The following is a 27,391-nucleotide window of genomic DNA, read 5'->3' as shown; positions in this document are numbered from 1 at the left end:
TGCTTTGTCTCATTACTGTACTGCTTCACTATAACAATCAAGATGTGGAGATTTCTAAAATTTTCACCATGAATGTTAAGAAAACACTAGATTGCATGATGTGTTACAGAAACACCCACTAAAATCCACTGAAGTAAGAAGTTGTGAATTCTCTCTGTACTTTGATAAATTCCCCTTGGGAGCACACCGGTTTGGAATCAAGAACGCTTGGTTCTAGTCCTAACATCTGCATTCTGTGGGTCTCAGTTTTTAATATTAAAACTCTCCAAGGCCCCTTCTTAGTGCAGTGATACATGCCTATGGAATTGGGGCTTTTTGCATGCTTTATGAAGTATTTTAGAGCCAGCTGGCCTGGCACTTTACACTGGAGGAAAAAGTAGCCATTAAGGTCTTAAATTTGTCCCGTGTAGTAAAGACTGAAGGTGAAGATGAGAAGTTTTGTTTTCTTAGGTTTTGTTGAAGCAGGCTGCTACTGACTGCTGCCCTGGGATGCTTGGGATTCGTCATAGGGCCGGAGGCTGTGCCTGCCGGTCTGGCAGTGGGCCATCCTGGCGAAGCACAGCACAGGGGCTGGTGTGCGCTGCCACGTGAAGTATTAGATAACTGCCCAGAAGAGCTGCCATACATGCAGAGGAGGGGGTATTAGGGGCTGCCCATGGTAGTCATAAAATGATAGATATGAATCTAATCTTAGAAAAGCGAGTTGAACTCCCTCACTTTTAGTTGGGGCTCAAGGAAGTGAGGAAAGTTGTGCAAGTTTGTACCTTTAGTGTGAAAGTTGAGGATGGAATTCGGGTCTCCTGACTACTTATCTAACTCACCACTTACACTCATTTATGCTAAATACCATGCCTCCTTTTGCTCCCACAGGAATATGGTCACTTGGTGAATTTATGTTCATTTATTTCATGTACAACCTGAAATGCCTCTTCTTGCTTATCAAATCAACATAAAGCACTTGAAAATTGGATTCAAGCTTAGACAACAGACACAGTGACGTATTAAGATCATTTTATGCCGTATCATGATGATTTTTAGGGTGTTAATTAATTTCCGCTCAAGGAAGCATAAACAGCAACTACATGCAGGTAAAAGACAATAGACAAAAAGGTAGCAGTAAATGGTTGCCCTTTGGGTTCCACAGGGCTTGTGTTAGATAAGGTCTTACTTTGCATAGTTATGATGCGGTAAAGAAGTATACTCCCCACTAGTAAATATTTCAGAGATGCTAAATTGGGAAACTGGCAAATTGCAGGTATGAATGGATGAGTACAGTGTGCTCAATGAATAAGGAATCAAAAGGAATCAGAAGGAATCGAAAGAATGTAGGCACCTTAAATGTATTCAGGTACAAAGAAATCACCACAAAGGAGACCATGATGGAGGAGAGGTACTGGCTTGTCAATAGATTTGGGTTTGCAGTTTGGAAACCACTCTGTAAACTCCACAAAAACTGATAATTGTGCTAATAACCTTGGTGTTGATAATCATAATCTGGGTATTCAGATTTACTGGCATGACATTATGCAAATCAGTTAACCTTTCTGAAAATCGAATTCCTCATCTGTGAAGGAGTTGGATTAGAAGATATTTCCTGGCTTAAATAACCACTGTTGGACAAAGAATCTTATAATTAGTATCTGCAGCTCTTCAGGAGGGAAAAAAATAACGATAATTGATAACTTCAATGAGTAACTTTATTTCTTTGAGTTATGGGATAGTCATGCTTTTTTCAGTCGTCATAGATACTCCCCATCGCCTAAGATTATAAATATATGAGGCTTGAACACACAAAGGAAACTTAGAGATAGTCCACCCCTACTCGAAATTTTATTCTTAAGGGTGGAGAGGCCTTGAATTACAAAGTGACTTGTCTAACTGGTTAATGGTGAAGCCCAAAGGACTAACAAGGCTTCCCAGTTCTCCACACACAGGGCTCTTTTCTCCTATAGGAAAAGGGGTAAATAGGTTTTCTTTCTCATGCCAATTCAGGTTGATTAGTAAGGCCTGGCTGTTTGAGAAAGACTGTGGAACTGAGAGCCAGGTACTATAGAAAAGACTAATGTTATTGATTAGGACTGTTTGCTAGATAAACAGAACAGGGAAGTCACCTATATGTTTGCCACCTCCTCTCAAAGCTATGGTTTACACATGTTCCTTGAGGTTAAACTTTGAATATTTCTTCTGCCTTGCTTTTTAACAACCATCACTCACAATATTAATTAATGTTGTCTAAGGTATTTCACTCTAAGAGACGGCCTATGTCTCAGTGGACCAAACTTGGATTTGGTCATTAGGAAATACGTCATTCTCAGTGCTTGGATCCTCATTGGGTTTTCTTGAGCTGTTTTTCATTTCTGACGCTGCTAAATGTTTTAGACTTCTCCATTAGCATCATGTGGCCTGTCTGACTAGGATTTCAAGCTGCCAGGGCAGGACCACAGCTCTGAGTACAGGCTGGCTGTAGTTTTGTCCCTCATTATAAGACCATGGAATACAGTAGGAGAGGAGCGGCAGATACCTTGTCCTTTGTGGTTCCGACAACTTAAGTGCAATTCTTGGCAGCCTAGTTTTAGACTCTGATATGGGCCTTTTCTCGTATGATGTTGCAGGAAGCTTTCTCTTGCTGCTGACATGTTCTGGCTCCTTGGTTTACTCAGAGGAGTGGTGAAGGAGACATACCTCAAGCCAGGAGCCGCTATGTTGGCCCTTATGCTCTACTTTCTATAACTTTGCAGGATTTTGGAAGAAAATGAGAATATACTCTGGAACTGGAGATACATATACCCACACATAGATTCGTATATATATATATATTTTCACTTCTTCAGGTCTTTGTCCTCATTCCTATCATCTGGAATTGTTTTGAAAGAAAAACGCATATTACCCTCATAAGGAACTAGAGTTTAACTTCGGAAACTTATAACACATTTATAAAAGACACAAAGTGTTCTCTCTTTTTAGAACTGTTCAAGTGCAAGTCAGATTTGAGTTCAAATGGAATGAAATGCCGGTTTATTTCTGGAAGCAAGTTTAGTTATTTTCTAGTCCAGATTCTTTGTTTTACAGATGAAAAAATGGAAATCCAGGGTCTAGGAGGGTTAAGTGATATGCTCGGTGGTACATTTCAGAAGAAACAGAATAGGAAAAAGAATCCAGAACTTGCCAATTTTTGGTCTCACGCATTTTATCTCACACCGCAGTACTGCCTCTGGGTTTAGAATTACAACAGTTTGGTTTCCTTTTAAACTGATGACTTAGGTTTTTGTTAAGGTTTGATTTACAGTTTAGTAAAAATTTAATACTTATGTTCATTTTGGGTTTTAGCAAGTCAATACTATTCTAGAGTTTTATTTTTATTTTCTTTAAGCCTGTAATGGGCATTGAGGTCTCCCTGTGGTCTCTGGACTTCTCTCTCGGCTTTGAAGATTCTGCTGTTCCCTGCTCCATCTCAACTTACGCATATTCTCAACCACAGGGGAGTCTGGAACATGCCAGACATTATGGTGAGGCTGTTACAACGCTCACCCCGGTCTAAAACCTAAGCCACAGGAGACACAGACTTCTGGTTCCGCAGAAAGCAGGTGTTACAGGTAAGGAAGGGAGCATAATGTACAACAGCCAGATTTTAAACAGCTCTGCTCAGATTTCATATTCCCACACTCCCTCTTAATTTACAGGCTTCTGTTCACAGGTAGTTTGAAAACCTATCTGTACCAAATTTAAATATTCAGTGACTTGCCTATAACTAATCATACTTGAAATTAAAAAAGCATGTGTGAACAAGCAATAGCACTAACTAGTACTCACAGGGGAATATTCCAGCTATATTACAATGAGACTTTTGGCAGTAAAAGCACTCAAGTACTGTTTCTTAAAATGTAAGGATTAGGTGTTCTTGAGGTAGAAAAGAAAAATCTATTCTTTGCAGATGGAGGGGACAATGAAATGGATTCACTAGCAGAGTCACTTTTATGGAAATTTGGATCTGTACTGTGAAATTTTAGTGTTTAAACAAGATCAGAGGCCTTGTAGGATGATTTTTTAACATGCTGGATTAGAAACACCAGACAGAATTGATTCCCAGTAAAATGGAAAACGTCCTGAATTAAAAAGGGGCCTCAAAAAAAAAAAAAAAGGAGCCTCACTTGGTAACACTTAATTTTCTAACATGAGTGCTCCAAACTCTTAATAACTATTTTAAAACACTTGATAATTTCAGGTAAGATAAATTTTACGTAAGAATAAAAATGGACAGCGTATATGAATTTGGTGAGACTGAGCATACAATGTGGATTTGCCTTGGAAAACTTGGGCAGTTTTTGAGATTATTGAAGTTGAGCGTCTGTTGCAAGATAGCTAAGTGAACTCTCCCAAAGCATTTCCTGGAAGCATTTGCCCAACAAGTAATCTTCAAACAAACGAACAAACATACATACCCACCATTCCTCTATTCCGTGTAATATAATCCATGGACCAACAAGAATAAGCTTATTTTCTACTTGTACAGTTTTTGGGTGGTGCTGCTTTTCCTAACCTTCTCACCATCTGTCAAGACATAACTTTCATTACTCTCCAGCATCACTTTTAACAGCATCATCTTTCTTTTCGTCCTTTCTCCTTCCCTCCCTCCCTCCTCCTCTCCCCCTTTGCTTTTCTTCCCTGCCTCCTTTTTCTTTCTTTAAAAGGAATCTCTTTTGACCTGTGTTTTCCTCAAGGGTTCAATTGTTTTTATATTTCTCTCCCTCATAATACAGTCTTTGGGGATTTAAAAATACGACATAAGTAGAATCTTCTGTGATTTCTCAGCAGAAGGGAAGGTATGGTTTGTATCACTTTCTCTCATAGGATTCTTTATGGGGTAAATATTTCCAGATGCCCCAAATCTCTTTGTTACGTTTACTATAAGAACCAACAACTCTTCCTTTTCCTGTACGGTGACATGATTGGGTCCTGGGATGGCTCCCACTCGTATCGCTATGAAAACAGAAGTTTCATAAACCAGAGATGAGTTACTTCAACTCAGTTTAATTCAATAAACAGTTATTGAACATTTACTGTGTCCAGGATACCATTGGCCATGGTGAATGATACACGATCCCTCCTATCAAGAAATTTGCAATCTAGTATGGGAGAAACTATGCAAATAAATGTCCAACCATAAGATGACTGCTGCGGTCTAGTAACAAGCAAAGATTTAGGAACTCAGTAGGTAAGCAAAATAAGTCGAATAGTAAAGATGAGGCTCTTTTGTTTGTCAGTATTTTACTTTAGCTCTGTATAGTTTTGAGATATGAAATGGTGTCATTTTACTTTACAGTTCTTGTTACTTTATAATCATTACCACGACTTTGTAGTCATAGCTCATGGGTAAGTTGCTTCACTTATGTGAATGTTATGGAGAGGTACTATGCTTCCGGTAGAGTCTTCTTCAGAAAGAGATTTATTGATTTGAGTTTATAACACTGAATTATGGTGTGGTAATACGTTTTACTTCAACTCGAAGATAGCTACTTTATCGATCCCGTGGGTAAACCCTTACTCTAGATCTGGGCGGTGAGCCCTCTCAGGATCAGCTGTCACACAGCAAGAGATAAGACTTCCTGGATCAGTTTTCTAAAGTGACAGGTTTATTCCCTGGTCAGGACAGAAGATACTGTTTTTAACGAACAGGCTAGACTTCTCTGTGTGCGTATTTGTTCCATGTGTTTCGGGGTGAGGATGGGGTTGAGGAGTCTACTCTGTTTTTATGGGGCATGAATCTGGCTTAAAAATGACAGAGCCCTTTAACAGGGAAATTGCAGCTGGAAGACACCAGCAACTAAGTAGATCTGGGACTTGAGAAACTGTGCCTCCCTGGAGCTATCCAGGGTACTGAACCACTTCTCCTTATGTTGCCTTCTAACCCCGCGAAACAAACATTCAGACATTTAAAAATATCTAGCTTTTTTTTTTTTTTCTGACTAGAGAAATTCTTTAACCTGTATATTTCTGATAACTGTTCTTGCTCTAGTCTTGGCCAGCTGTAGCAGTTCACCTCTTGTGTCTTTTATTCACTAAACAAATATTTAGGTATAACCTTCTCTGCGTTGGGCACTTTTCTCATGGTTAAATTACTCAGATTGAATATGATTATTTTTGCCTTTTTGTGAAATTTGGGTTAAAGAAACAAATTTTATGGGATGCCTAAAGGATCTCAGGTTTTCAAGTGTCGTTTGAAGAACCTGGTTTCTGGTCCAAAGGTTGTGTTTGTTTACGTTTGTTTACAGTACTTAGAATAGCCCTTGGCATAAAATAGGCAGCACAGAAATTTTATTCCGCTGATGATCAGATTTATTTTGTGGAATTTTTTTAAAAATAAATTTATTTTATGTATTTATTTTTGGCTGCGTTGGGTCTTTGTTGCTGTGCGCGGGCTTTCTCTAGTTGTGGCGAGCGGGGGCTACTCTTCCTTGTGATGCACGGACTTCTCACTGCGGTGGCTTCTCTTGTTGTGGAGTACGGGCTCTAGGCGCATGGGCTTCAGTAGTTGTGGCACCTGGGCTCAGTAGTTGTGGCTCGTGGGCTCTAGAACGCAGGCTCAGTAGTTGTGGTGCACGACCTTAGTTGCTCCGCAGCATGTGGGATCTTCCTGGACCAGGGCTCGAACCCGTGTCCCCTGCATTGGCAGGTGGATTCTTAACCACTGCACCACCAGGGACGTCCCATTTGTGGAATATTTTTCTATACCATGTTACAAGGAACATATTTCTTTTCAACCTAAAGGTAAAATTCTTTGAAGAAAAATTTTGCTCTAAGTGCTCTAGATGCAACATGCACATAATCCTGATGAATGTAGACTAAGCATTTTGGGGCACTGTCATATACATTAGGACCAAAGTACAGGCTGATCGGAAAGAAAGGGACCAGAAACTTCCAGCTCAGACTTTTCTACTTATGTATTTTCTCAACCATCTTTTCATTCTATTTTATTCATACTAGTCTATTCTGTATTCAGGTAAACAACCACCACCTGTTCACCCCCTCTCCTCCAAAAGAGGAAAAAAAGAATTTTTCCTTTGATGACAGCAACACATGACCCAGGAAGGTGGAGTATATTCTAAACTGTCCTTTTGTAATTCCTTGTTCTAAGCATCTGGCAAGACAAATTGGTCTTGACTTCCCTGGAAATGTTGGTTTCTTTCAATGAGTATAAGGGGTACAGAATCAACAGTGTTCCTAGTGTTCTCAAGACCAGTTATTGTATGGGTCAGTAAGGCTAAACCCTTCACCCCCAACCTGGTGTTAATTTAATGTTATTCTCAGTAAATATCTGAGACAGACTGAATTTGAGCAGAATATAAAGTATCTGGCTGAAATTGAATCAGGTTCAGTGTTCTAACATAGCGATTTGCCACTACCCACATCTATTTCTGTGGTATGCCTTTTTTTTTTTTTTTTTTTTTTTTTTTTTTTTTACAACATGTACATTTAGAAACTTGGTAAGGTCCAAACTGTATCATAATTGACTTGAAAATGTCAGTTTCTTGGGATTGCCAAACTCAAACACTTTTCTTGGTATCTCAGTGAGAAATCAAATTTGAGGTTGAAGAGTATTGACCAGTAAGCTTCTTTTCTAGAGATTGTTACTCTACCTTTGGTCATGGACCAAGTTTAATTATTCCTATTGCTTTTATTTCTCTTTCCTTAGGGAAGTGATAGGCACTTGTTTAGTCACCGGAAGTTGTGAGAATTTGTGGACCTCAGCAAAGACCCAAGAGACCTATGCAACAGTATTGTTTTCCTACTTATTACCCAGACCCAGTTTGTTTTAAAATCTATTTACTGATTCCACCTGAGTTGCATGACTTAGTTGTAATATAATCTCTTGATTTCTTGAATTATCTCCAGACTGGACTTCATGATTGATTTCTTTTTCGCCTTTGACTTATTCAGATGGAAATAGGTTAAACAAACAGAAAAACTTGACTATTATTCAAAGGCTGAAGGATTCCTTCATTACTTCCCTCCATTTCCTTGGGAATCAATACCATTGGCTGTTTTCTTTTAGTTAGCATAGTTTTGCTTGCTTAATATAATTAATATAGTAATTTAAGAGTTATATATACGTGATCTGACTTAACCTTCCAATTCTATGGTGTAGTATTACTACTGTCATTTTATGTGTGAGAAAGGTAATGTTCAGGGGGAGTTAAGGAATTTCTAATGACCATAAAATTAGGAGTCAGGACTGAAGATTCAGACCCAGCTCTCTCCGACATTAGTCACTGCTTTTAATCACTCTTCTGCTTGCTTTAATATTTCTTTACTGCCCACATAAAGTGCCATGTCAGAATATAGAAATGGTTATTAACTGAGGAAATAGGAAATATTTTGATGTTTTTAGGGAAATTCAAAACATTGTAGAATAAAAAGCTGGACATGATTTTATTGGCAGTTTTATCGCGATGGCTTAAAAGAAATGAAGTTGTTCCTGAAGGTACCTAGTTTATTGTCGTGAAATATATTTGCTTTGCCTCATGCTGTATTTTGTAACATTTGGTCCTGGTAGGGTTTATTTGTGCGTGTAGTTTAATATAAAGATCTCAATTTTAACAAATACTGGGAACTCTTCGGAGAAAAAGCCAAAACAGATGTGTTTTTACTCAGTAGTTTTTGTTTAGGTCTGAACCTTTGATAGGAATTTGTTCCACAAATGTGGTTATTACAGAAGATGAAGAAAGCCAAGCTGAACACAAAGTTAGATGATTTGTCTATTTAATTTTAGGTGATACTTGCCGAATGTCTTGAGAAAATATTTTTTCAGCTTGTTTCAGAATTAGAATAGACTCTGTTGACATTTTATGCAAGCATATATCTGTTATTCCTTTTTAGAAATTCGAAGTAAATTCTTCTTATAAAAATAATACACAATCAATAATACACGACCATTTTCTATGAGGAAATTTTCAAATGAAAAATCATTAATCTCTAAACATCCGTAACACCAACCAGTTAATATGTTAGTATGTTTCATTTGGTTTTTGACACACGCAAGTGCACACAAAACTTAACATATAATTATATAATTTTATATGTAATTTTGTGTTCCAGTTTTCTACTTAATTAATAGCATTGTCTTATTTTGCATTTCTGTGACTTCCAGGGAGATACAATCTACTTTATTGGCCAGTTCTATCTAATTTGGGGTTCTCTGCTTGTGTGTATGGTGTATGTGTGTGTATAATTTAATATATATATGTGGGTGTGTATATATACACATATGTATAATTCGTTTTCTTGTTTTAGAAAAAGATGCATTGTATTCCTTTTAATACATCACAACTTACCCATTTTATTGGGAAGACTTTGCACATATTAAAATCTGATATATTAGGACTAATCAAGAAGAGGTCAGTGTGACTAAGATGCTTTTTAAATGTTTTTTTGTATTGTATATAGCAACTGGAGCTGCTTTCCCAACAGAAATTTGAAGTGATGCCGAACCTGTGCTAATGAATAGATATAATTAATTGGAAAACTTCATCTGTTTTCCTACAGTGTCTTAAAGACTTGAAAATAATCCCTCAGTAATTTAATCATATCTCCTAGTTTTCTCCTTTAATGGTATTACCTAGCAATATTTTTTCTTTATTTTAAGATCATCTTCAGCCTAATCCAGATAGCCCTATTAAATTATCGTATCAAAAACCAACGATAATTTTCTATACCTTTTATTTTCATAGGGAAATATTTTGAGATCCACCAGTGTGATTAAAAAATAGAGCAGGTGGAAGTGGGGCAAGGGTGGGAATTGACATCTGATGCAAGAGCCAAGGAGGAAACCATTGTTTTTACTCTGGTCAGGTGATATCATGCTAGCCTTACATTTCTAAAATTTGAGTATCTTTGGAATTATATTCAACTGCAGCAGTTTAAGTTGTAAATGCTTTAATGTTTTCAAGGCATGTCTTTTAGTGACTAAACTTTTCTAGTGCATTTATTTCAGTAAGGTTGAGGGGATTTCTATTGGATGATCTTCTCCAAATGAGATAAATATTCTAATGGTAACTGTCCTCCTGGAACACATATCTCTTGTTATTAAAAGTTTTCTAAGAGTCCTGATGAATTTAAATGACTCACAGTAGCACAATAGGCATTTGAGTTAACCTGATTTTTAGCAACAACTTTTTTTTCACTGTGAAACTTCTTATTCCAAGATGTTGGGGGAAAAGGGGAAAAACTACAAAGAAAAACATAAAATTTAAATGAACTGCCACTACTTAGATAAATCAGGGTCAACATTTTTTTTTTAAACATCTTTATTGAAGTATAATTGCTTTACAATGGTGTGTTAGTTTCTGCTTTATAACAAAGTGAATCAGTTATACATATACATATGTTCCCATATCTCTTCCCTCTTGTATCTCCCTCCCTCCCACCCTCCCTATCCCCCGCCTCCAGGTGTTCACAAAGCACCGAGCTGATCTCCCTGTGCTATGCGGCTGCTTCCCACTAGCTATCTATTTTACATTTGGTAGTGTATATATGTCCATGCCACTCTCTCACCCTGTCACATCTTACCCTTCCCTCTCCCCATATCCTCAAGTCCATTCTCTAGTAGGTCTGTGTCTTTATTCCCGTCTTGCCACTAGGTTCTTCATGACCTTTTTTTTTTTTCCCTTAGATTCCATATATATGTGCTAGCATACTGTATTTGTTTTTCTCTTTCTGACTTACTTCACTCAGTATGACAGACTCTAACTCCATCCACCTCACTACAAATACCTCCATTTCATTTCTTTTTATGGCTGAGTAATATTCCATTGTATATATATGCCACATCTTCTTTATCCATTCATCCGATGATGGACACTTAGGTTGCTTCCATGTCCTGCCTATTGTAAATAGAGCTGCAATGAACGTTTTGGTACATGACTCTTTTTGAATTATGGTTTTCTCAGGGTATATGCCCAGTAGTGGGATTGCTGGGTCGTATGGTAGTCCTATTTTTAGTTTTTTAAGGAACCTCCATACTGTTCTCCATAGTGGCTGTATTAATTTACATTCCCACCAACAGTGCAAGAGCGTTCCCTTTTCTCCACATCCTCTCCAGCATTTATTGTTTCTAGATATTTTCATGATGGCCATTCTGACTGGTGTGAGATGATATCTCATTGTAGTTTTGATTTGCATTTCTCTAATGATTAATGATGTTGAGCATTCTTTCATGTGTCTGTTGGCAATCTGTATATCTTCTTTGGAGAAATGTCTATTTAGGTCTTCTGCCCATCTTTGGATTGGGTTGTTTGTTTTTTTGTTATTAAGCTGCATGAGCTGCTTGTAAATCTTGGAGATTAATCCTTTGTCAGTTGCTTGATTTGCAAATATTTTCTCCCGTTCTGAGGGTTGTCTTTTGGTCTTGTTTATGGTTTCCTTTGCTGTGCAAAAGCTTTGAAGTTTCATTAGGTCCCATTTGTTTATTTGTGTTTTTATTTCCATTTCTCTAGGAGCTGGGTCAAAAAGGATCTTGCTGTGATTTATGTCATAGAGTGTTCTGCCTATGTTTTCCTCTAAGAGTTTGAAGGCATGGGAGAGACTTAAGTTACCCACAAGAAGATCCAAAGAATCATAGGTCCGAGAGTTTTTTAAGTGGGTATACTTGAGGATGTTTATAAGCTGAAAGAAAGTAGCCAGCAGAGGAAGGGTGTGAAGATCTAGGAGAGGAAATGATTGTTCATTTGTTTTCAAAAAGCTGAATACTTATCGTGTGCCTGGCCTTCTTCTAGGATCTGGGGTTCACACCATCTGTTATCTCTTCTGCAAGGACAGTTCAACTCATCCCCTGGTGAAGAGAAGTCAGATTATTCTTTGCATCCAATGCAGGTGTAGGAACTGTTCTGTACCTCTGAAGGGACTTTACTTAACCAGAGTAGTAAGTTAGAAATCAAAAGAAATTAGAGCTGAAAGGACCTTAAAGGCCACTGTACTTAATTTTGCCTAATATTTTACATTGAATGTAAGAAAAGTTTATTGCAGAGCCCGTTCTCTTCAGAGTTCCTTCACTGAACTTTATGTCTTCAATCCAGTGGGTCTAGCTCGTAGATTTTGGCCTCCTCCTCAATTTGCTTCTTCATCCATATTGCATTTTGCCCGGACTATGGCAGAAGCTCCTGGGTGGTTTCGCGGCCCCTGGGCTCAGTTCCTCTAAGTTCATCTGCCTACTCGGGTTGAGTGATCTTCTAACATAAAAAGATACGCTTAAAATAATGCTGCTAATGGCTTGCCCACACAGAGTTAGTGCATACTAGCCGCCCAGCGTGTGCTCTGCACAGAGGCGTGTAGTCTGAACTGTGCTCGGCCAAGCCTCCTGGGGCTCTTTGGCCCTGAGGAAGGGGAGCTTTTTGGGATCACTCCCTTTATCTAATCGGTCCTTCAGCAGCGGGGCACCTTTTTCTAATCAGCGGAGGCACCCTTACTTAGCCAGTGGTAACCCCAGGCCTCATCACCTGTGGGATACAAGCCATGCTGTCTCCCAGGCTTGCTTCCGCCAACATCTCTATTTTCCTTTCTGTCTGTTCTCACATTTGGACCCCTGGCCTTTAGTCATCCCCACCTGCAGTATTTACAGTGCCCAGCAGGTGTCAGGCTTGAGTGTCTTTGCACAGGTGCTCCCTCTGCAGTTAATGCACCTCCTACTCCACCTCTGCATAGCCTCAGCTTTTTAGATTCTGCTTCAGGGTTATCATGAAGCTGTCACTTAGATATAACATTTTGCCTCCAAGGAACCTCTGTGCATAAAGGTTATGCTTCTTTATCTCATGTGATTCAAATTTTCACGTCCCTCCTTAATGCAGGCTTTAAGGGCAGGAGTCGTTTCTTATCCTTAGCACAGAGCAGATGCTTTTTTTTTTTTTTTTAAAGGTGCTTTTTAATGATGATAAAATGTATGGTTTAAATCACTCATTTTACAATAATTTTGCTTTAGGTTGTGACAGAAATAAAGTTTACAGAAGTCGTGTTCCTGCGATAAGAAATAAAGATGTGACCTTCCAGTTGTGTAAAGCTCTTAAATGCTGTGTGAGTGCGTCGGGTGCGCTAAGGAACCTGGAGCTAAATGGGCTAGTTCTGAGAGAGAGAGACTTAACTATGTTAACAAGGTAAGCCTTCATTGTATCCTGCCAACATTTGATAGTTGCTTTTGGGGCAAGCTAAACCAATAAAAGTTTAAACTTTTTCTCTCCATTAAAGGGATTGAATAAATTGGCCACTTTATCAGCACCTCATGCCTGTCACATTAATGGCTGAACTAGAAAATCAGAAGGATCAGCACAGCACAGGTTTTATTTTCTTAATCCTTACCTCAGGGTGGAGAAAGGTCAATCCCGAACTGAACCCCAAGTTTAGACCAGGAAGCCCTCGGGTTCCTTATAGTATCTCAGAAATATGGGAAAGTAGAAAGGAACGATAAAGTGTAGGGCAGATTAGCCTCATTTTCCTGTGAAGCTTGAGGAGAGGGAGGGAGGAGGTGGATGACCATGGGCAGTTGGGCAGGTTGTGCACTGTACAGCACCATAAATGTAGAACGTTTGCATATATTATTATGACAGCCTTCTGACAGATGGAAATGGTGTCTTGAGGAAGTACCTTTTTCTGTTTCTCTTAGAGAAGTGCTTCTCAATGGGAGTGATTTTGTCCCCTGGGGGATATTTGGCAATATCTGGAGACACTTTTGGTTGTCACAAGTAGCTGATGTGTTACTGGCATCTAGTAGGTAAGGACAGGGATGCTGCTAAACATCCTACAGCGCACATGGCAGTCACACACAACAAAGAAACAAAGTCACACATTGCCTAGCTCAAAATGTCACTAGAGCCGGGGCTGAGAAACCCGGGTCTAGAGGATGAAGGTGAACCTCCCTGTCTCTGGTATCTTTTCCCTGCTTGTTCTGGAGAAATGACAGCTGGAGAGGGAGTGAACCATTTCTGACTCTGCATCCAATATGCTCCAGCAGCCTGTAGTACATCATGTACTCATAGGGCCAGTGTGCCTGGAGGAACCCAAGGCTACCTGATGGCAGAGCTGTGGATCAGGGTGACAGCCAACATGGGAAAAGCCTTCCTGCCTCCAGGCCCTCGGTTCACCAGGCCCAGGTGTCTCTTCCTTCCATCCATGGGCCTCTGAGATGAACCAGCTTTCCTTGTCCCTCCTAAGCTTCCCAGGTTGTGAGTCCTTGCCTCTCAAGAGTGGGGCACAGTACCCTCAGGTTTGCTTTCCACGCTGCCTCCTGAACCAGTTTTGGAAGGTTTGTGGATGATCAGTTGGGGGATAACAGGTAGAAAATTGAGACAAAACAGTGAACTCCGAGACTGGTGACTGGGTTCAAATTCCAGCTTTTCCACATGTCAGATGTATGGCCTTAGGCAATTCACTGAACATCTCTGTGCCTCAGTTTTCTTGTCTGTAAGATGGGGGTGAGAACAACAGTGCCCACTTCATAGGGCTATGGTGAGGATCGAGTTAGTATTTGGCATGTATTTGGCATGTAGCAAACAACATGTAAGCGGTAGGTGTTCCAGGCCTCATTCCACGTTAATTTTTGGTATCTGTATGAGTTTGCTAGGGCTGTCATAACAAAACACCACAGTCTGGGTAGCTTAAACAACAGAAATTTATTTCTCACCGTTCTGGAGGCTGGAAGTCCAAGGTCAAGTTGTCAGCAGGGTTGGTTTCCTCTGAGGCTCCTGAGGGAAGAGCCTGCTCCAGCCTCTCTCCTTGGCTTGCAGAGCGCCGCCTTCTCCCTGTGTCCTCACAGGGCTTTCACCCTCTGGGCAGGCCTGGTGTCTCTCTGTGTGTCTAATCTGCGTTCCTTATAAGGACACCAGTCAGATTGGACTGGGATCCACCCTAATGGCCTCATTTTAACTTAATTACTCTTTAAAGGCCTGATCTCCCAATACAGTCACATGCTGAGGTACTGGGGTTTAGGGCTTCATCCTGTGAATTCCGTGGTGGACACAACTCAGCCCATGACACCTGACAAGGACCTGGTAACAACACCAACATGGTTCTAACCATGTTTAACTGTGATACCAGATGCAAAAAAAAAAGCCAGGACAGACCTTGAGGCCATTACTCTAAGTGAAATTAGAGAAAGACAAATACTGTATGATCTCACGTATACGAATCGAAGAAAACTGAGCTTATAGAAACAGAGAACAGTTTAGTGGTTGCCAGAGGTGGGAGTAGGGGGGATGGGAAAGGTGGTCAAAAGGTACAAACTTGCAGTTATAAGAGAAACAACTCCTGGGGATGTAATGTATATCGTGATGACTATAGTTAAAAATACTGTTTTCTTTTTTTTTTAAACATCTTTATTGGAGTATAATTGCTTTACAATGGTGTGTTAGTTTCTGCTGTATAACAAAGTGAATCAGCTATACATATACCTATATCCCCATATCTCCTCCCTCTTGCATCTCCCTCCCACCCTCCCTATCCCACCCCTCTAGGTGGACACAAAGCACCGAACAATACTGTTATTTAATTTGAAAGTTGCGAAGAGTATAGATCTTAAAAGTTCTCATCACAAGAAAAAAATTGTAACTATGTGAGGCGGTAAATGTTAACTAAACTTATTGTGGAAATTATTTTGCAATTTATACACATATCAAATTACTATGTTGTAGACCTGAAATTAATATAAAATTATATGACAATTATATCTCAGTAAAATGGGGGGAAAAAAGGAATCCAATATCTCAGGTATAAAGCCTCCCTCCTCCTTCCCTCTCACATTCTCGGGAAGACCTCAGGCCCGGGCCTTACACCTGCCTTGAGTATATTCCTATTAACTGTGTCAGTAAATGGTAGGTGCTTCCCTTCCACACCTTCCTTTGCTCGTCATTGGAGAATATGCTAGAGCGACACTAGAAGAGTGATCACATATCTCCGATTTTTGTGGACAATCATGGTTTCAAAAATTCTGTCCTCTTGTCCACCTAAGAACACTGGTATTTTTCATACTACAGGTTCCAAAATGTGGTTCAGAAATCATGGTCACGGTGCCTGCCATGCCAGGATGGCAACTTGGAGGGCTGGGGAGGGCGTGGCAGGTGGCAGGTGGGGAAAGCCGGCAGCCAGAAGGAGGAGAGGACAAAGAAAAAGACCCAGGAAATTCGTATCTCTAGAACAAATTCCCAAATAGTAAGAGTTTACTGTAGCAGCAAGTCCTAGCCTCTAGTTTACTGCTAAATCTAGTCCTCAAGGAGCACAGCAGTCAGAACATTTAATACAAAATTTCCTAGCTCTAAAACGGAAATATTAATACCTGCTTGTTGTGTTTGGAAGTTATTTCAAAAAGTAACGCTCATATCAATAAAGCCCTTTATAAAAGAGCTAAAGGAACTCTGTAAGTATTACTTTTGTTTGTTTGTTTCTCCATCACTCTTCATAGCTGCCAAGCAGTAACGGCTGTCTTTGTACTGAATCCCGGAAGTGTCTCTGTATCCTGGAAGTATTGCAATGATCGTCTTCACACCTGCAAAATATTCCTGCACCGTGTACGCAAATGATTATGGCTCCGCTCTCGGGCCTCATCTGGGAGCTACTGCATGTGAGGATCAAATTGATACACATTAGGGCATCCTCAGCGGTCTTTGGCAAAGGCCTATAGATTACTTCGCTATCCAATTTGTTAACTGGACAGCAGAGCCTGAGTGGAAAGAACAATGCGCTCGTCAGTTGGGAGAAGCTCCTCCAGGTATCAACAGATACAAGCAAGGCGATCTCACTGTGCAGGTTGATTAGAACTGGGTTTGTATTTTGGACAATAAACTCTACTTATGATAGTCTCCCAGTCACTAAGTATCTCTGCTGTAAGAGGAAACTGGGGCTATTAACTTCTCCAGATAGAACCCGAGGGAAAAGTGATCATTTCTTTTCTAAGCAGAAGGGAAGGTTCTGCTCAATAAAGATCAGTTAAACATCTCTGTTAAAAGACTGCTTGGAGCTGGTGCCAAAGGAAATTCCACTGTATTAACCCGTGCTCCCTCCAACCCTCCCCACCTCTGTAGCTTGCGCTGGGGAAAATTGTAAGAGGACGCTGGCTGTTGTAAGCTTTATAAGGTGACAGTCGCTCTCACATCCGTGGCTGAATGATCTTTGATGTTGAGTGACTTTTCCTGCATTTAGCAGGGGTATTCCCAGAGGATGGCAGGCAAATCAAACGCTCCTCTGAATTCAGCTGAGCATCAATCATCCTCATGAGGGAGTAAAAAAAAGAATATAACAATAGGTACCGGGAAAAATGATATGGTGGTCTGAGCTAGTAATTCCCAGGATGCAGGAAGAGTTTTGGGGGCCCTAGAAAATCCACTGCATAAAGAAAACCCGCCACAATCTCCACCAGCATCTTATAGTTACCACCTCATTCTTGTCCTTTAAAATACAGTGTGCTTGTCCTTTAAAATACAGTGCGTCTTGTACATTAAGATACAGTGTGCTTTCTACTCTCTGGCTTAGACTGCATCCTCTCATGTAAATTCCATCTGTTCTTGCTTGAGGGAGGGCAGACACAACCTTGACTTTATCCTCTTGATGAGAGTGATGTTTCATGGTGTTGGGAGGATTTTCATTGGGTCAATTGCCTGATTGAGACATAGCCTTAGTGAGGTGACAAATAGCAGGCATTAATGTCTCTTTTTTAATGGTATGATGAATGGTCTAAGAGAAGGGTCAGCAAACTGTAGCCAGCCGCCTGTTTTTGTAAATAAATGATTGGACCACAGCCAGACCAGTTCATTCATGAATTTTCTCTGGCTCCTTTTGCGTCGAGTAGTTGTGACAGAGACCTAATGGCCCACAAAGCCAAAGATACTCCCTGGCCCCGGCCACCCCTGATCTAAGACCGTTCCCACAGTCCTCTGATGATAAGAATCACCCGGATCATTTGTTCAAAAGACAATTTCTGGGTCCAGCTTGGAACCCCTGAGTCAGAATCTCCAGGGAAGGGGCTTTGGGAAGGTAGAGTGAACAAGCTTCCCGGGTGATTCTTATCCCCAGGGAACTACTGGTCTCAGGTGTGCCTGCCTACCAGGTAAGGAGGAGGTTTTCAAAGAGGCAGTGGGGGTGGGGGGTTGGGCGGAGTTTGCCTTGGAGAGCACGGGCCTCGCGGTTTCACTGCTGGGACTGCATCCCAGCTCCGCTTCTCCCCGAGCTTCGCCACCTCGGGTAAGTTCCTTTTAACACTGTTTCCTCCGCTGAGAAGTGAGGGTCATGGTGCCCGGTTGGCAGTGTGTGTATATACGCTGAGAGCCTAATCCAAGGCTCGGTAGTGGTCACCCTCACTAAGAGGAGCAGCGCCATGTAAACACAGAAGACCCCGCTGTGGAAACATCTCATAAATAAGACAGGCCCAGCGGGACTTTTCAGTAGTCCACGGTGTACAGCTGTTTTCCTCAGAAGGAAAAACTCCCTTAAAGGAATCTCCCATTACGTTCAGGACAGTATACGGCCCTTTAGAAACTCAGTTCTCCACAGAATGCTGAGTATTGCAAGAGGTTATCATTGGCTGTTTTAGGATATAGCTGAGTTTGCAAAGGAATATTTAATTTCATGATTGAAAACTCTGGTACTTCGCACGAGACAGACATATATTCTGTTTCTGAGGTTAATGTTTTTAAAAACTCTTTGCCTGGCGAGATCAAGCAATTTCAGCCATTCGTGTAGCTGTTGAAAGGCAGTTTTTAGATAAATTGCGCATAAATCCTTGCAAGATACAGGACCCAATAATACTTCAGGTTACCAGGGAGTTTCATATTTTACTAAAAGGGGGAAAAAGTCAATCTTGAATCTTTTAGTCCGATGACCAAAGAATTGCTCCATTGATTTTGTTCAGCTACTCAGGTGGGTGTGCAGTTGATCCTGATTGGATCTTATTTAAAGTTTACTTTTTCTGGGAAGTATTAATTCGAATGTAGTATGGGTAATACTGGAATACGAGAGCCTCTTTAAAGCCACTTTACACAGCTTGTGTAAACATCCTAGGGTAGTTTCCTCTTAACATTTCCACAGATATAGAACTTGAGTTTGCTGTATGTTTTCCTCTTTTTAACAGAAGAGGGAGGTAAAGGCTTGGCTAAACAATGTACCTAAAACCCAGGCTAGAGGGAAATGGATTCATATTCTTAGAGGAACAGGTAAACAAGAACAGCATGAATTCTGCCAGGTATGATTTAGGTTTGTGAAGGAAGGAAAAAAAGCACACTTGGCAAATGAGTGTGGTTTGCTGATTTCTTTATTTTTAAACTTAGTTTTAAACGAAAGTACCAGTGGGACCCGAGAAAAACGAATCTGCAGAGGGCAGGGGGCGGGGGGTATTCTTCATTTTTATTACATGCAGTGTTGGAATCGTGCTGTGCCCTGAAACACAGCTGGATGAACAGGGTAGTTCAGGGTCTGCCTGGATTAACTCCTTAAGCAAATTTCTAGGCTGCCAGGCCGGCTGGTTGAGCTCCAGGCTGGTGGCTAGTGGTGCCGTGTTATTCCTTTCCGCTCACCTCAAGGCGAAAACCCGGAAGTGCCGACCACCAGTAGCTGCATGTATGCCTTGTGGAATGTCCAATGCTGAGAGATTCTCTTAGGCTCATGCCTCCTGTGCAGATGCTCCCCACACACACACCCCCGCCCAGCTCCCAGAGTTCCCATGGCTCACACCTGGTGCCAGCCAGCAGCCGCGGACCTGCCTGTAGGCCCTCGTGAAGGCCTGCTGCTCGTCCTGAAAACCTGCTGCTACTCGAGAATCCAGAGGGGCTGCTCCTCATGGGGCGCCGTCTTGGCTAGAGCCTGCCTACATCTTCTGTGGGCTTTGCCTCCGTGGTTTCCAAGGGGGCAAATGGGGGCTGCCGGGCCTTATTTGACGGGAGACATGAATATCTGGGCTAGGTTCACTTCAGAGATTCATCGTTTTCCTGATAGGTATGAGTGATAAGTTTTGTTTGTTTTGTATGTGGGTGGGGTCATGGAAATACTTGGGGATGGTAATCAAACTTAGCTGAACTGAGTTTGCTGTCACTGAGCAGTGTGATCTTGGACAGGTCTTTTAACCTTTCTGGTCTCCATCTGTAGAATGGGAATTATAATACTAGTCTCATTTGCCTTTGAGATTGTCATGAAGAGAAAGTGAACTACATATACGAAAGTGCTTTCAGAATGGCAATGTACTCTGTATGCAGTGTGTGTGGCAGATAGCATCCCAGTTTGAATTTCAATGAGATTCAGAACTGTGATTAACAAGGCAAGCAGAGCCAGGATGGGGTGAGGCAAGCAGGGTGGGTAGGGCGCTAAGTGAAGGAGGCACTCCCTCACGGGGGTGTTTACATGCGGCTCTGAACCAGCAAGACGCTGAGAGTCAGTGTCTCCTTCAGTTTTGCACTGTAGTCACCCTGCTTGCCTCACCCAAACCCCTGTCCTGAGTGAAAGTAAAATACATGCCCATGAAAATTATACATGTGAGATACACTTTTGTTGTAACAAAGTCCACCAGTACCTAATCAACCTTGACAGATGTTACCGCTGGGACAATTTCTGGGGTGTCTTTCCTGGCGTTTTTCATACATGTACAACCTTAAACTAGCTTTTGTTCTCACCTCATGGGCAGCACAGAAACATGGGGAAGAAACACCAATCTGATCTCAAAACCTCATGCGTGTTCTAGATCTTTGTCATGGGTGTATTTGTAGACTCTGTGGAGGGGTCACACAGCACATGACACGGCCAAACATGTTGAACCTACGTCACCCAGCTTTCTCTCCCGTACACCAAGTCTTCAGTAGCTGCTCCAGGACCTCCACCTCCCCCGTCTTTAAAAGCTCCAGGTACTTCTTTTCTTCCATCTCCTGGTTGGCTGGCTGGCTGGCTGCCTGCCTCTCTCATCCACTACTTCCTCTTTCATCTCCTCTCATGAAGACTAATCTGGCCATTTGAGGACTCTTTATCTCTCTTACTGTCTCCCAGATCAGTTCCATAAAGGATCTGGGTGGTAAAAAAAGACTCCCCTTCAGGCATGGGTATGAGGGAGAAAGGTTGTCAGTAGCTCCATAGGTTTTGTTCCTGACATATAATATCCATATGTACCTCTTCCCGGCCCCTCCTCCACACTTTTGAAATGCGATCACGCTGTCCCTAACGTCTTCTAACTCAGCGGTCCCCCACCTGTTCGGCAGCAGGGACCGGTTTCCTGGAAGACAATGGTTCCACGGGGGAGGGGGCGGGGGGCTCAGGCAGTCGTGCAAGCGATGGGGAGCGGCAGATGAAGCTTCGCTGGCCTGCCCGCCGCTCACCCCGCCTCCTAACAGGCTGTGGAGCGCTGTTCTAACTGGCATTGTGTCACTTAACGATGCATCGCAGAGCTCTCCAGTGGTACTTCCAAGCTGATGTCATCATTTTTAACAGCTGCCTGTATTCTACCCTGTCAGTGTGTCATAATTTAACCCCTTCTGTACTAGGAGATGTGTGTTTCTCCTTTTTCACTCTTGCAAATAATCTGAGTTGAAAATCCTCCTACACTTTTCACTTCCTTGTGTGCTTAGAAGTTTAATTTGCTGGGTCAAACAGGATGATGTGCATTTTGATAGCACATTATGGGAAGGTTGATTGTGAGCACGGCATGGGCTCTGTCCCTGGTATTTTTCTTCCTGCCCAACCTCTGCTAGATTCACCTTCACATACAGTTTTCATTCACAGCTTGAGGGCTGTAAGTAACAACTGTCAGAGTTGTTTTTCTAAAATACCCTCGGTAAGCTATCGTGTATGGCACCAGTGTGACTGCTTTGGGAATGGTAGCTCCCAGGAGGAATGAGATGTTTCCCCTACTCCATATGGACCATCCTGCAGTTTGGCCTGCGGAGGCCTCAGGGTGCTTGAAGGCGCAGGAGAGGGAGCTGTGTGGACCCATCGCCGCCCAGTGGCCGCTGAGAGGACGACGGCCTTGTTCGCAGGCTCAGGCACCAAATCCCTGGGAACTCCTAGGAATGCTTGAGGGGCACTTTACTGGAGGCTGAAGTCCTGCATGAACAGCAGGGAGGTGGGAGCTAGTGACATCTGGGCTACTGTTACAGTGACTCCATGTGCAGCCATAGGCTGGCGCCTGGGGCAACTCAGGTGACTGTGGCTTTGGAGTGAATTTGCGTTTTATGGCTCACATGGTATCTACAGATACTAGAACGAGACAGCGGCAATATGCCAGGAGCAAGTCGTTTCTGGGCAGTGCTTATCTGCCTTCAGGACCTCTGCCATAACTCTGTGGTCCATAAGTTGGGAACCACTGAGGTGGGATATTGGAAAGCTGAGTGCAAATGAAATCATTAACTCAATGTCAAGGGGAGCATGCTCTTGAAAGGAATCCTGGGGTGAGTTCTCACCATACGGAAGGAACACCCGGTTGTTCCCATTCAGGATCCTAAAATGACTCCCTAATGTAACAAATCAACTTCTCTGGGCAGCTTGTTACCCCTTCATAACGAGTCCCCACCCTATAATGAGCCCTGTCTCCTGTGGCTCTGATCAGGGCAGGTGCTGTCACTGCTATCGGCAAACAGAAGGCTTCTTTTTGCTTCTAAGTCATTGCTTCTGCTTCTTGTACCTCCGTGAAACGCCACCTCCGTCCCTTTGGTAATCTAAAGCCTACCATCTTTGCTGCCCTTCTTAACGCCCACTGCTCCAAGTCCTCTCAGCAACTTGGGCTTTTAGTGACTTTGGATTTTGTGAACTCCTGAAGCTTTTACACTTGGTGTCAGACATTTGCTGTGGTCTCTGTTTCGGGTCTGTCACTTGTCTTCTCGGCTAGACTGTGACTTCTGACATCAGTGATGCTTCATGTTTTCATAGCTCCTTGAAGGGAGTTGCTGGACACAAAATAGTGTAATATTTCAGTGACTTGCTGCATGATAAAAAAAAATGAAAGCCTTTTTGTAAATGGAGATGTTCGTATATTAGATCTGCTTTATGTAGACATTTTAAAAATCATTCATTCAGTCACGCATACACACGCACACACGCACACACGCACGTACACTCCTCATACAGGGCTGGTCACAGGTGTAGGCGCATAGCCTTCCGCTTAGAACAGAGATGTGTTCCTGCGAAAAGCATGCCCACCAATGTGGACAATCAAGCCGATGGCTCATAAAAACGGAGCCAATCTGCTTGGATCGAGACTGGGCATCCAGACCCCGTGGATCACGTGTCCACTTTCCCAGGCCTGGCGTGCTCCTCGGAAAACACTTGTTGGGTGAGTCGTGGTCATGTGTCTATTGGATTCAGCTCTGCTTCCTCTTGCTCTGCTTTGTGTTGACTTTATGTGAACAGTGGATTGCTGGCCTCTGGGTTAAGGGGAGTTATTTAATGCACACAGGCCAATGAACAACCACTAACTGTTGCGAGTTCAGGGGATCTAATATCTTGGGAGGATTTATACCAATTACTTAACTGCCTGAATACCAACCTTCCTATTAGTTTTATGATAAGATGCGCTTAGGTCTCACGTTTATCCCGAGAAGACAGCCTTATCCAAATCATCTATATTTTAGCAGGCAGTACCAAACTTCAGGCCTCAGAAACACATTTTAAATAATTCTTGCCATGCCATGTATTTTAAGTATCATTAAAAAGCCACTTTCTTACTTTTAAAAATATGTGTGCAGTAGATTTTGTGAAGCCTATAATAAGTCTATGAAAAATTGATTACTTTCCCACAGGTATAGGTTCAGATTTTTATTCTGCTTGCCAAATGAAAAATCTAGTATGCGTGGGTCCTTTATCTTATTTATGCCCTCTGAATAGAATCACCATGTTCCCAAACAAAGAGAATTGGGTTACTCGGATTGAGTAACCTAATCCCTTCCTGTGGTGGGCAAAGGAGTTTGTGCAGCTCTAAACTAGGAAGCATGGATTTCCCTTTCAAATGCCTCATTTTCTTATTCTTTGCCTTTCAGTCAGCTCCATGTAAACTGGGTCAGAATATAACATGGGTGCTGAGGTGAGTTTCGGCTGCTGGTGGAATGTGCGTGTGATGGAAATAGGTCGCTTTAGGACCCAAGGATGATGCAGAGAGAGGTTTACAGTCAAAAGATAATAATCGTTCTGTCCTTTAGTTAGCATTCCTGGTTTCTTTTCTTTTTTTTAACTGAACAGTATGTGCCAATGGCCCCCACGTACTTTCGTCTCAGTTCTCTGGCCCTCATTGCTACAAGTTGGTTATGGCGTTGGCTGCTTTCCCAGCATTCATTCTCTCCCTGATCAGGAACCATGGCTCAGCACCCTGGTTGAGGGAAAGGGAAGGATGGGGTATCATCATGCTCCCCTGTGCCTAAGTCTCTTCTGAATTACTCCCTCTCCACCCTTCCATCTGAGAGTCCTGGATACTTGTTAAGCCCCCAGAACAGACGAGGTGGGGGAATTGGGCACCTTGTGCAGGTGACAGTGGCATAGATATAGCGCCTCGCCCATAACTAAGGTGGGACTAGAAACAGCCTTCTGAGCTGGGGCGGCGGGTGAGCACACAGCTCTCACTCCACAAACAAGGATGAAATAGGCAGCGCACAGAGGCTCAAGAGACCGCTGTGATGAGTAACTCTGAGTACAGGGGGCCACGGCGGTGCTCTGTGAGCTTGGACACTTACACTGGGGCTACAATGTGGACAATCTGAAGGACCATGGTGGTGAGTGTGAACCGATTCGGCCTTGAGGGGCCAGGAGGGCTTTTCAGCTGGAGACTTTTGAGAGTGTGATTGGACCCGCGGCTTTTGAAATTGTCTTAAAGAGAATTGAGAAGTTGTCCTGTTTAGTGGTTTTAAAACTTTGCTTTGATGATCTCCCCGAGGGGCTGTTCTGGTGGGAGGATCTGGGGAAAGAAGCCGAGAGGCTGGAACCTTGGGCTCCTTTTCCCACTGATTCAGCAGTTCCGCCTCTGTTTTACTTCTTGAGCTGCCAGGTAAGAGTCCCTTCATCCATCCTTTCCTCTGTCCTTTCCTCCTTTCCTCCCTTCCTGTGGTTAAACACATAAGTTGGAAACTTTTGTTAACTGTTTTTAAGTGTACAGCTCAGTAGTGTTAAGTATACTCAGTGTTAAATAGATCTCCAGACTTTTTCCTCTTGCAAACTGCAACTCTAGTCTCTTTCAATAACAATTCCCCCTTTTCATCTCCCTCCAGCCCTTGGTAACCACCATCCTACATTGTTTCTATGAATTTGACTAGCCAAGATTTCTTTTCAAAAAGCAATCAAGCAGCTGAGAAGGTTTGATAGCCTCCTGATGTATCCATCATTCCTCACTGTCTGCACCCGCCCCCCAGACAGTGAGGAAACTGAAATCCCAGAGGTCCTGGGAGGCCCAGGTGGCCACACAATGCAGATGTTATTCACACGGATACTTAAGCCGGATTGCCAGGTTCACATTTTGGCTCTGATGCTCTGTATGTGACACTGGGCAAGTGATGTAACGCAGTGCCCCAGTTTGCTCATCGGTTAAAGGGACGTGATGGTAACAGAATCTGCTTTATAGCCTTGTTGTGAAGATTAAGTGAGGTAATCTACATAAAGCACTGGGAATAGGGCCTGACACTTATGTACGTGTCTGCTATGATTGTTAAGTGACTTCCTAGCATGACACAGTTCCTTGTAAGGAGAGCTGTGACTTTGGGCCTACAACCAGCTCCCGTGGTGCATGTCTTTTGAGTTTCCACTTAAGACTGAATAGATAGATAGCTTTGACTGGCAAGGTTTCCTCCTACACATCCCTATCTTTCATCTAGGGCATGCCATTGATCTTGAAGGATGCTCCATCAATATCTTAATCCTCAGGGGGAAAGTCACGCAGTTCACATCATACAGCACAAGAAGGCCGGTCATGCGATGGCATTAATTCAACAAATATTTATGGAATGCTTTGATGTAAGGACACCTGGGGTAGATGCTGGGGACACTGAGCAAACCAGCCCCAAATCCCTGCTCTCGAGGAGCTTGTGTTGTCTTGGGGCAAACCTTTGTAATGCAGCCCTTTTAATCAATGAAATGTTTTTCCTGAACTCATCTAGCTAAGGAAGATGAAAAGTTTGCTTAAAAATATTCAGGTTTGGAAAGGAACGCTCTAGACCTGTTGCTGATGGTGCTTTCGAAAATTGGTTCGTAAAAATAGACACTAAAAATGGTGTAGAAATACTGGTGATTTCAGATTTGAGGCGATTTTTCAGATACAGAGTTTGCAAGTCGGTTTATCTCCAGTGCTTATTCTGGGGTTGCGTGTGCAGTACAGTCCCTCATACTTAGAACTCGGTAAGGACAGCATAAGACTCACTTTACCTGTGCTTCAATCAGATGTCAGGAGGAATGTGGGATTCCTCCTGCCTACGCCTCTCCTGGGCTTCCTCCTTTCCTCCTCAATGTGGGCAGATGACATTCAGACTCAGAGGAAGCAGAAGCAGGGGTAGTGCGGTTGGGACTGATCTTCCAGAGGGAAGAAAATAGGAATTGCCATCACAGGCTGGGGCTTTCCAGCTACAAGAAAAGATCTGCGGTACAGATATCATGCTGCTTGCTACCTCCTTGGCTATTTGGGTCATAGCCGGTGCTGTAAAGCACAGCTGTTCTTTCCTGGGGTCCTACAAGTACTTCATTGGTAGGTACTTCCCAACACAGCATTTCCAGGGTGCCACTGCTAGTCAGTCAAGGTTGCTGGGTGATAGGCATCCCATGTACTGTTAGAAACTGCTGGGACCTGTGTGGCGGCCTTAAAGCTAACGGACACAATCACCCGCAGCCGTGGCCCATTGTTCATTGCCCGCTATCCCCACTTGTTTCCCGTTAAGAGACTGCTATTTTGTTCAGCTAGGGTGGAGAACCCTTGATCTTAGGGAGCAGGGGGGCCCCTCTTTTAACCCTAAGGGATGAAGCGTGGAGGTCTGGGCCAGTTGTAATAAACCCATTCCCAAACCCAAACCCAAACCCAAACCCATCCTCCTTCACAACTCTAAGTTTCAATGTGACACTGGCCAGCGAGTCTGGTGGTTTCTAGGAAATATTTTAAAAAATTTCCCATATAGGACTTCCCTGATGGCGCAGTGGTTAAGTATCTGCCTGCCAATGCAGGGGACACAGGTTCGAGCCCTGGTCTGGGAAGATCCCACATGCCGCGGAGCAACTGGGCCCGTGAGCCACAACTACTGAGCCTGCGCGTCTGGAGCCTGTGCTCCGCAACAAGAGAGGCCGCGATAGTGAGAGGCCCGCGCACCGCAACGAAGAGTGGCCCCCGCTCGCCGCAACTAGAGAAAGCCCTCGCACAGAAACGAAGACCCAACGCAGCCAAAAATAAATTAAGTAATTATTTCTTTTAAAAAAAGAGAGCTTTAAAACCAAA

The 27,391-nt window shown here is 42.6% G+C and overlaps 2 protein-coding genes across 2 annotated transcripts in view; both read left to right on the top strand.

The window, feature by feature from the left end:
- Window positions 1-17,767, top strand: part of LOC132362744 (centrosomal protein of 78 kDa-like) — a 36,154-nt gene extending 18,387 nt beyond the window's left edge. Inside the window, exons 2-3 of the mRNA XM_059917732.1 lie at window positions 12,968-13,139; window positions 16,436-17,767. Of these exons, the coding sequence (XP_059773715.1) occupies window positions 12,968-13,139; window positions 16,436-16,553 (290 nt within the window). The 3' untranslated portion in view covers window positions 16,554-17,767. The remainder of the gene's footprint in view (window positions 1-12,967; window positions 13,140-16,435) is intronic.
- A 5,389-nt stretch (window positions 17,768-23,156) lies between these two features.
- Window positions 23,157-27,391, top strand: part of LOC132363425 (uncharacterized) — a 44,303-nt gene continuing 40,068 nt past the window's right edge. The window contains exon 1 of the mRNA XM_059919126.1: window positions 23,157-23,269. Coding sequence (XP_059775109.1) covers window positions 23,157-23,269 — 113 coding nt within the window. The remainder of the gene's footprint in view (window positions 23,270-27,391) is intronic.

Source organism: Balaenoptera ricei, chromosome 3 (assembly GCF_028023285.1).
Source record: "Balaenoptera ricei isolate mBalRic1 chromosome 3, mBalRic1.hap2, whole genome shotgun sequence".
Lineage (NCBI taxonomy): Eukaryota > Metazoa > Chordata > Mammalia > Artiodactyla > Balaenopteridae > Balaenoptera > Balaenoptera ricei.
Note: the sequence above shows the minus strand (reverse complement) of the source record. Positions and strands in the feature narration are given on the sequence as shown.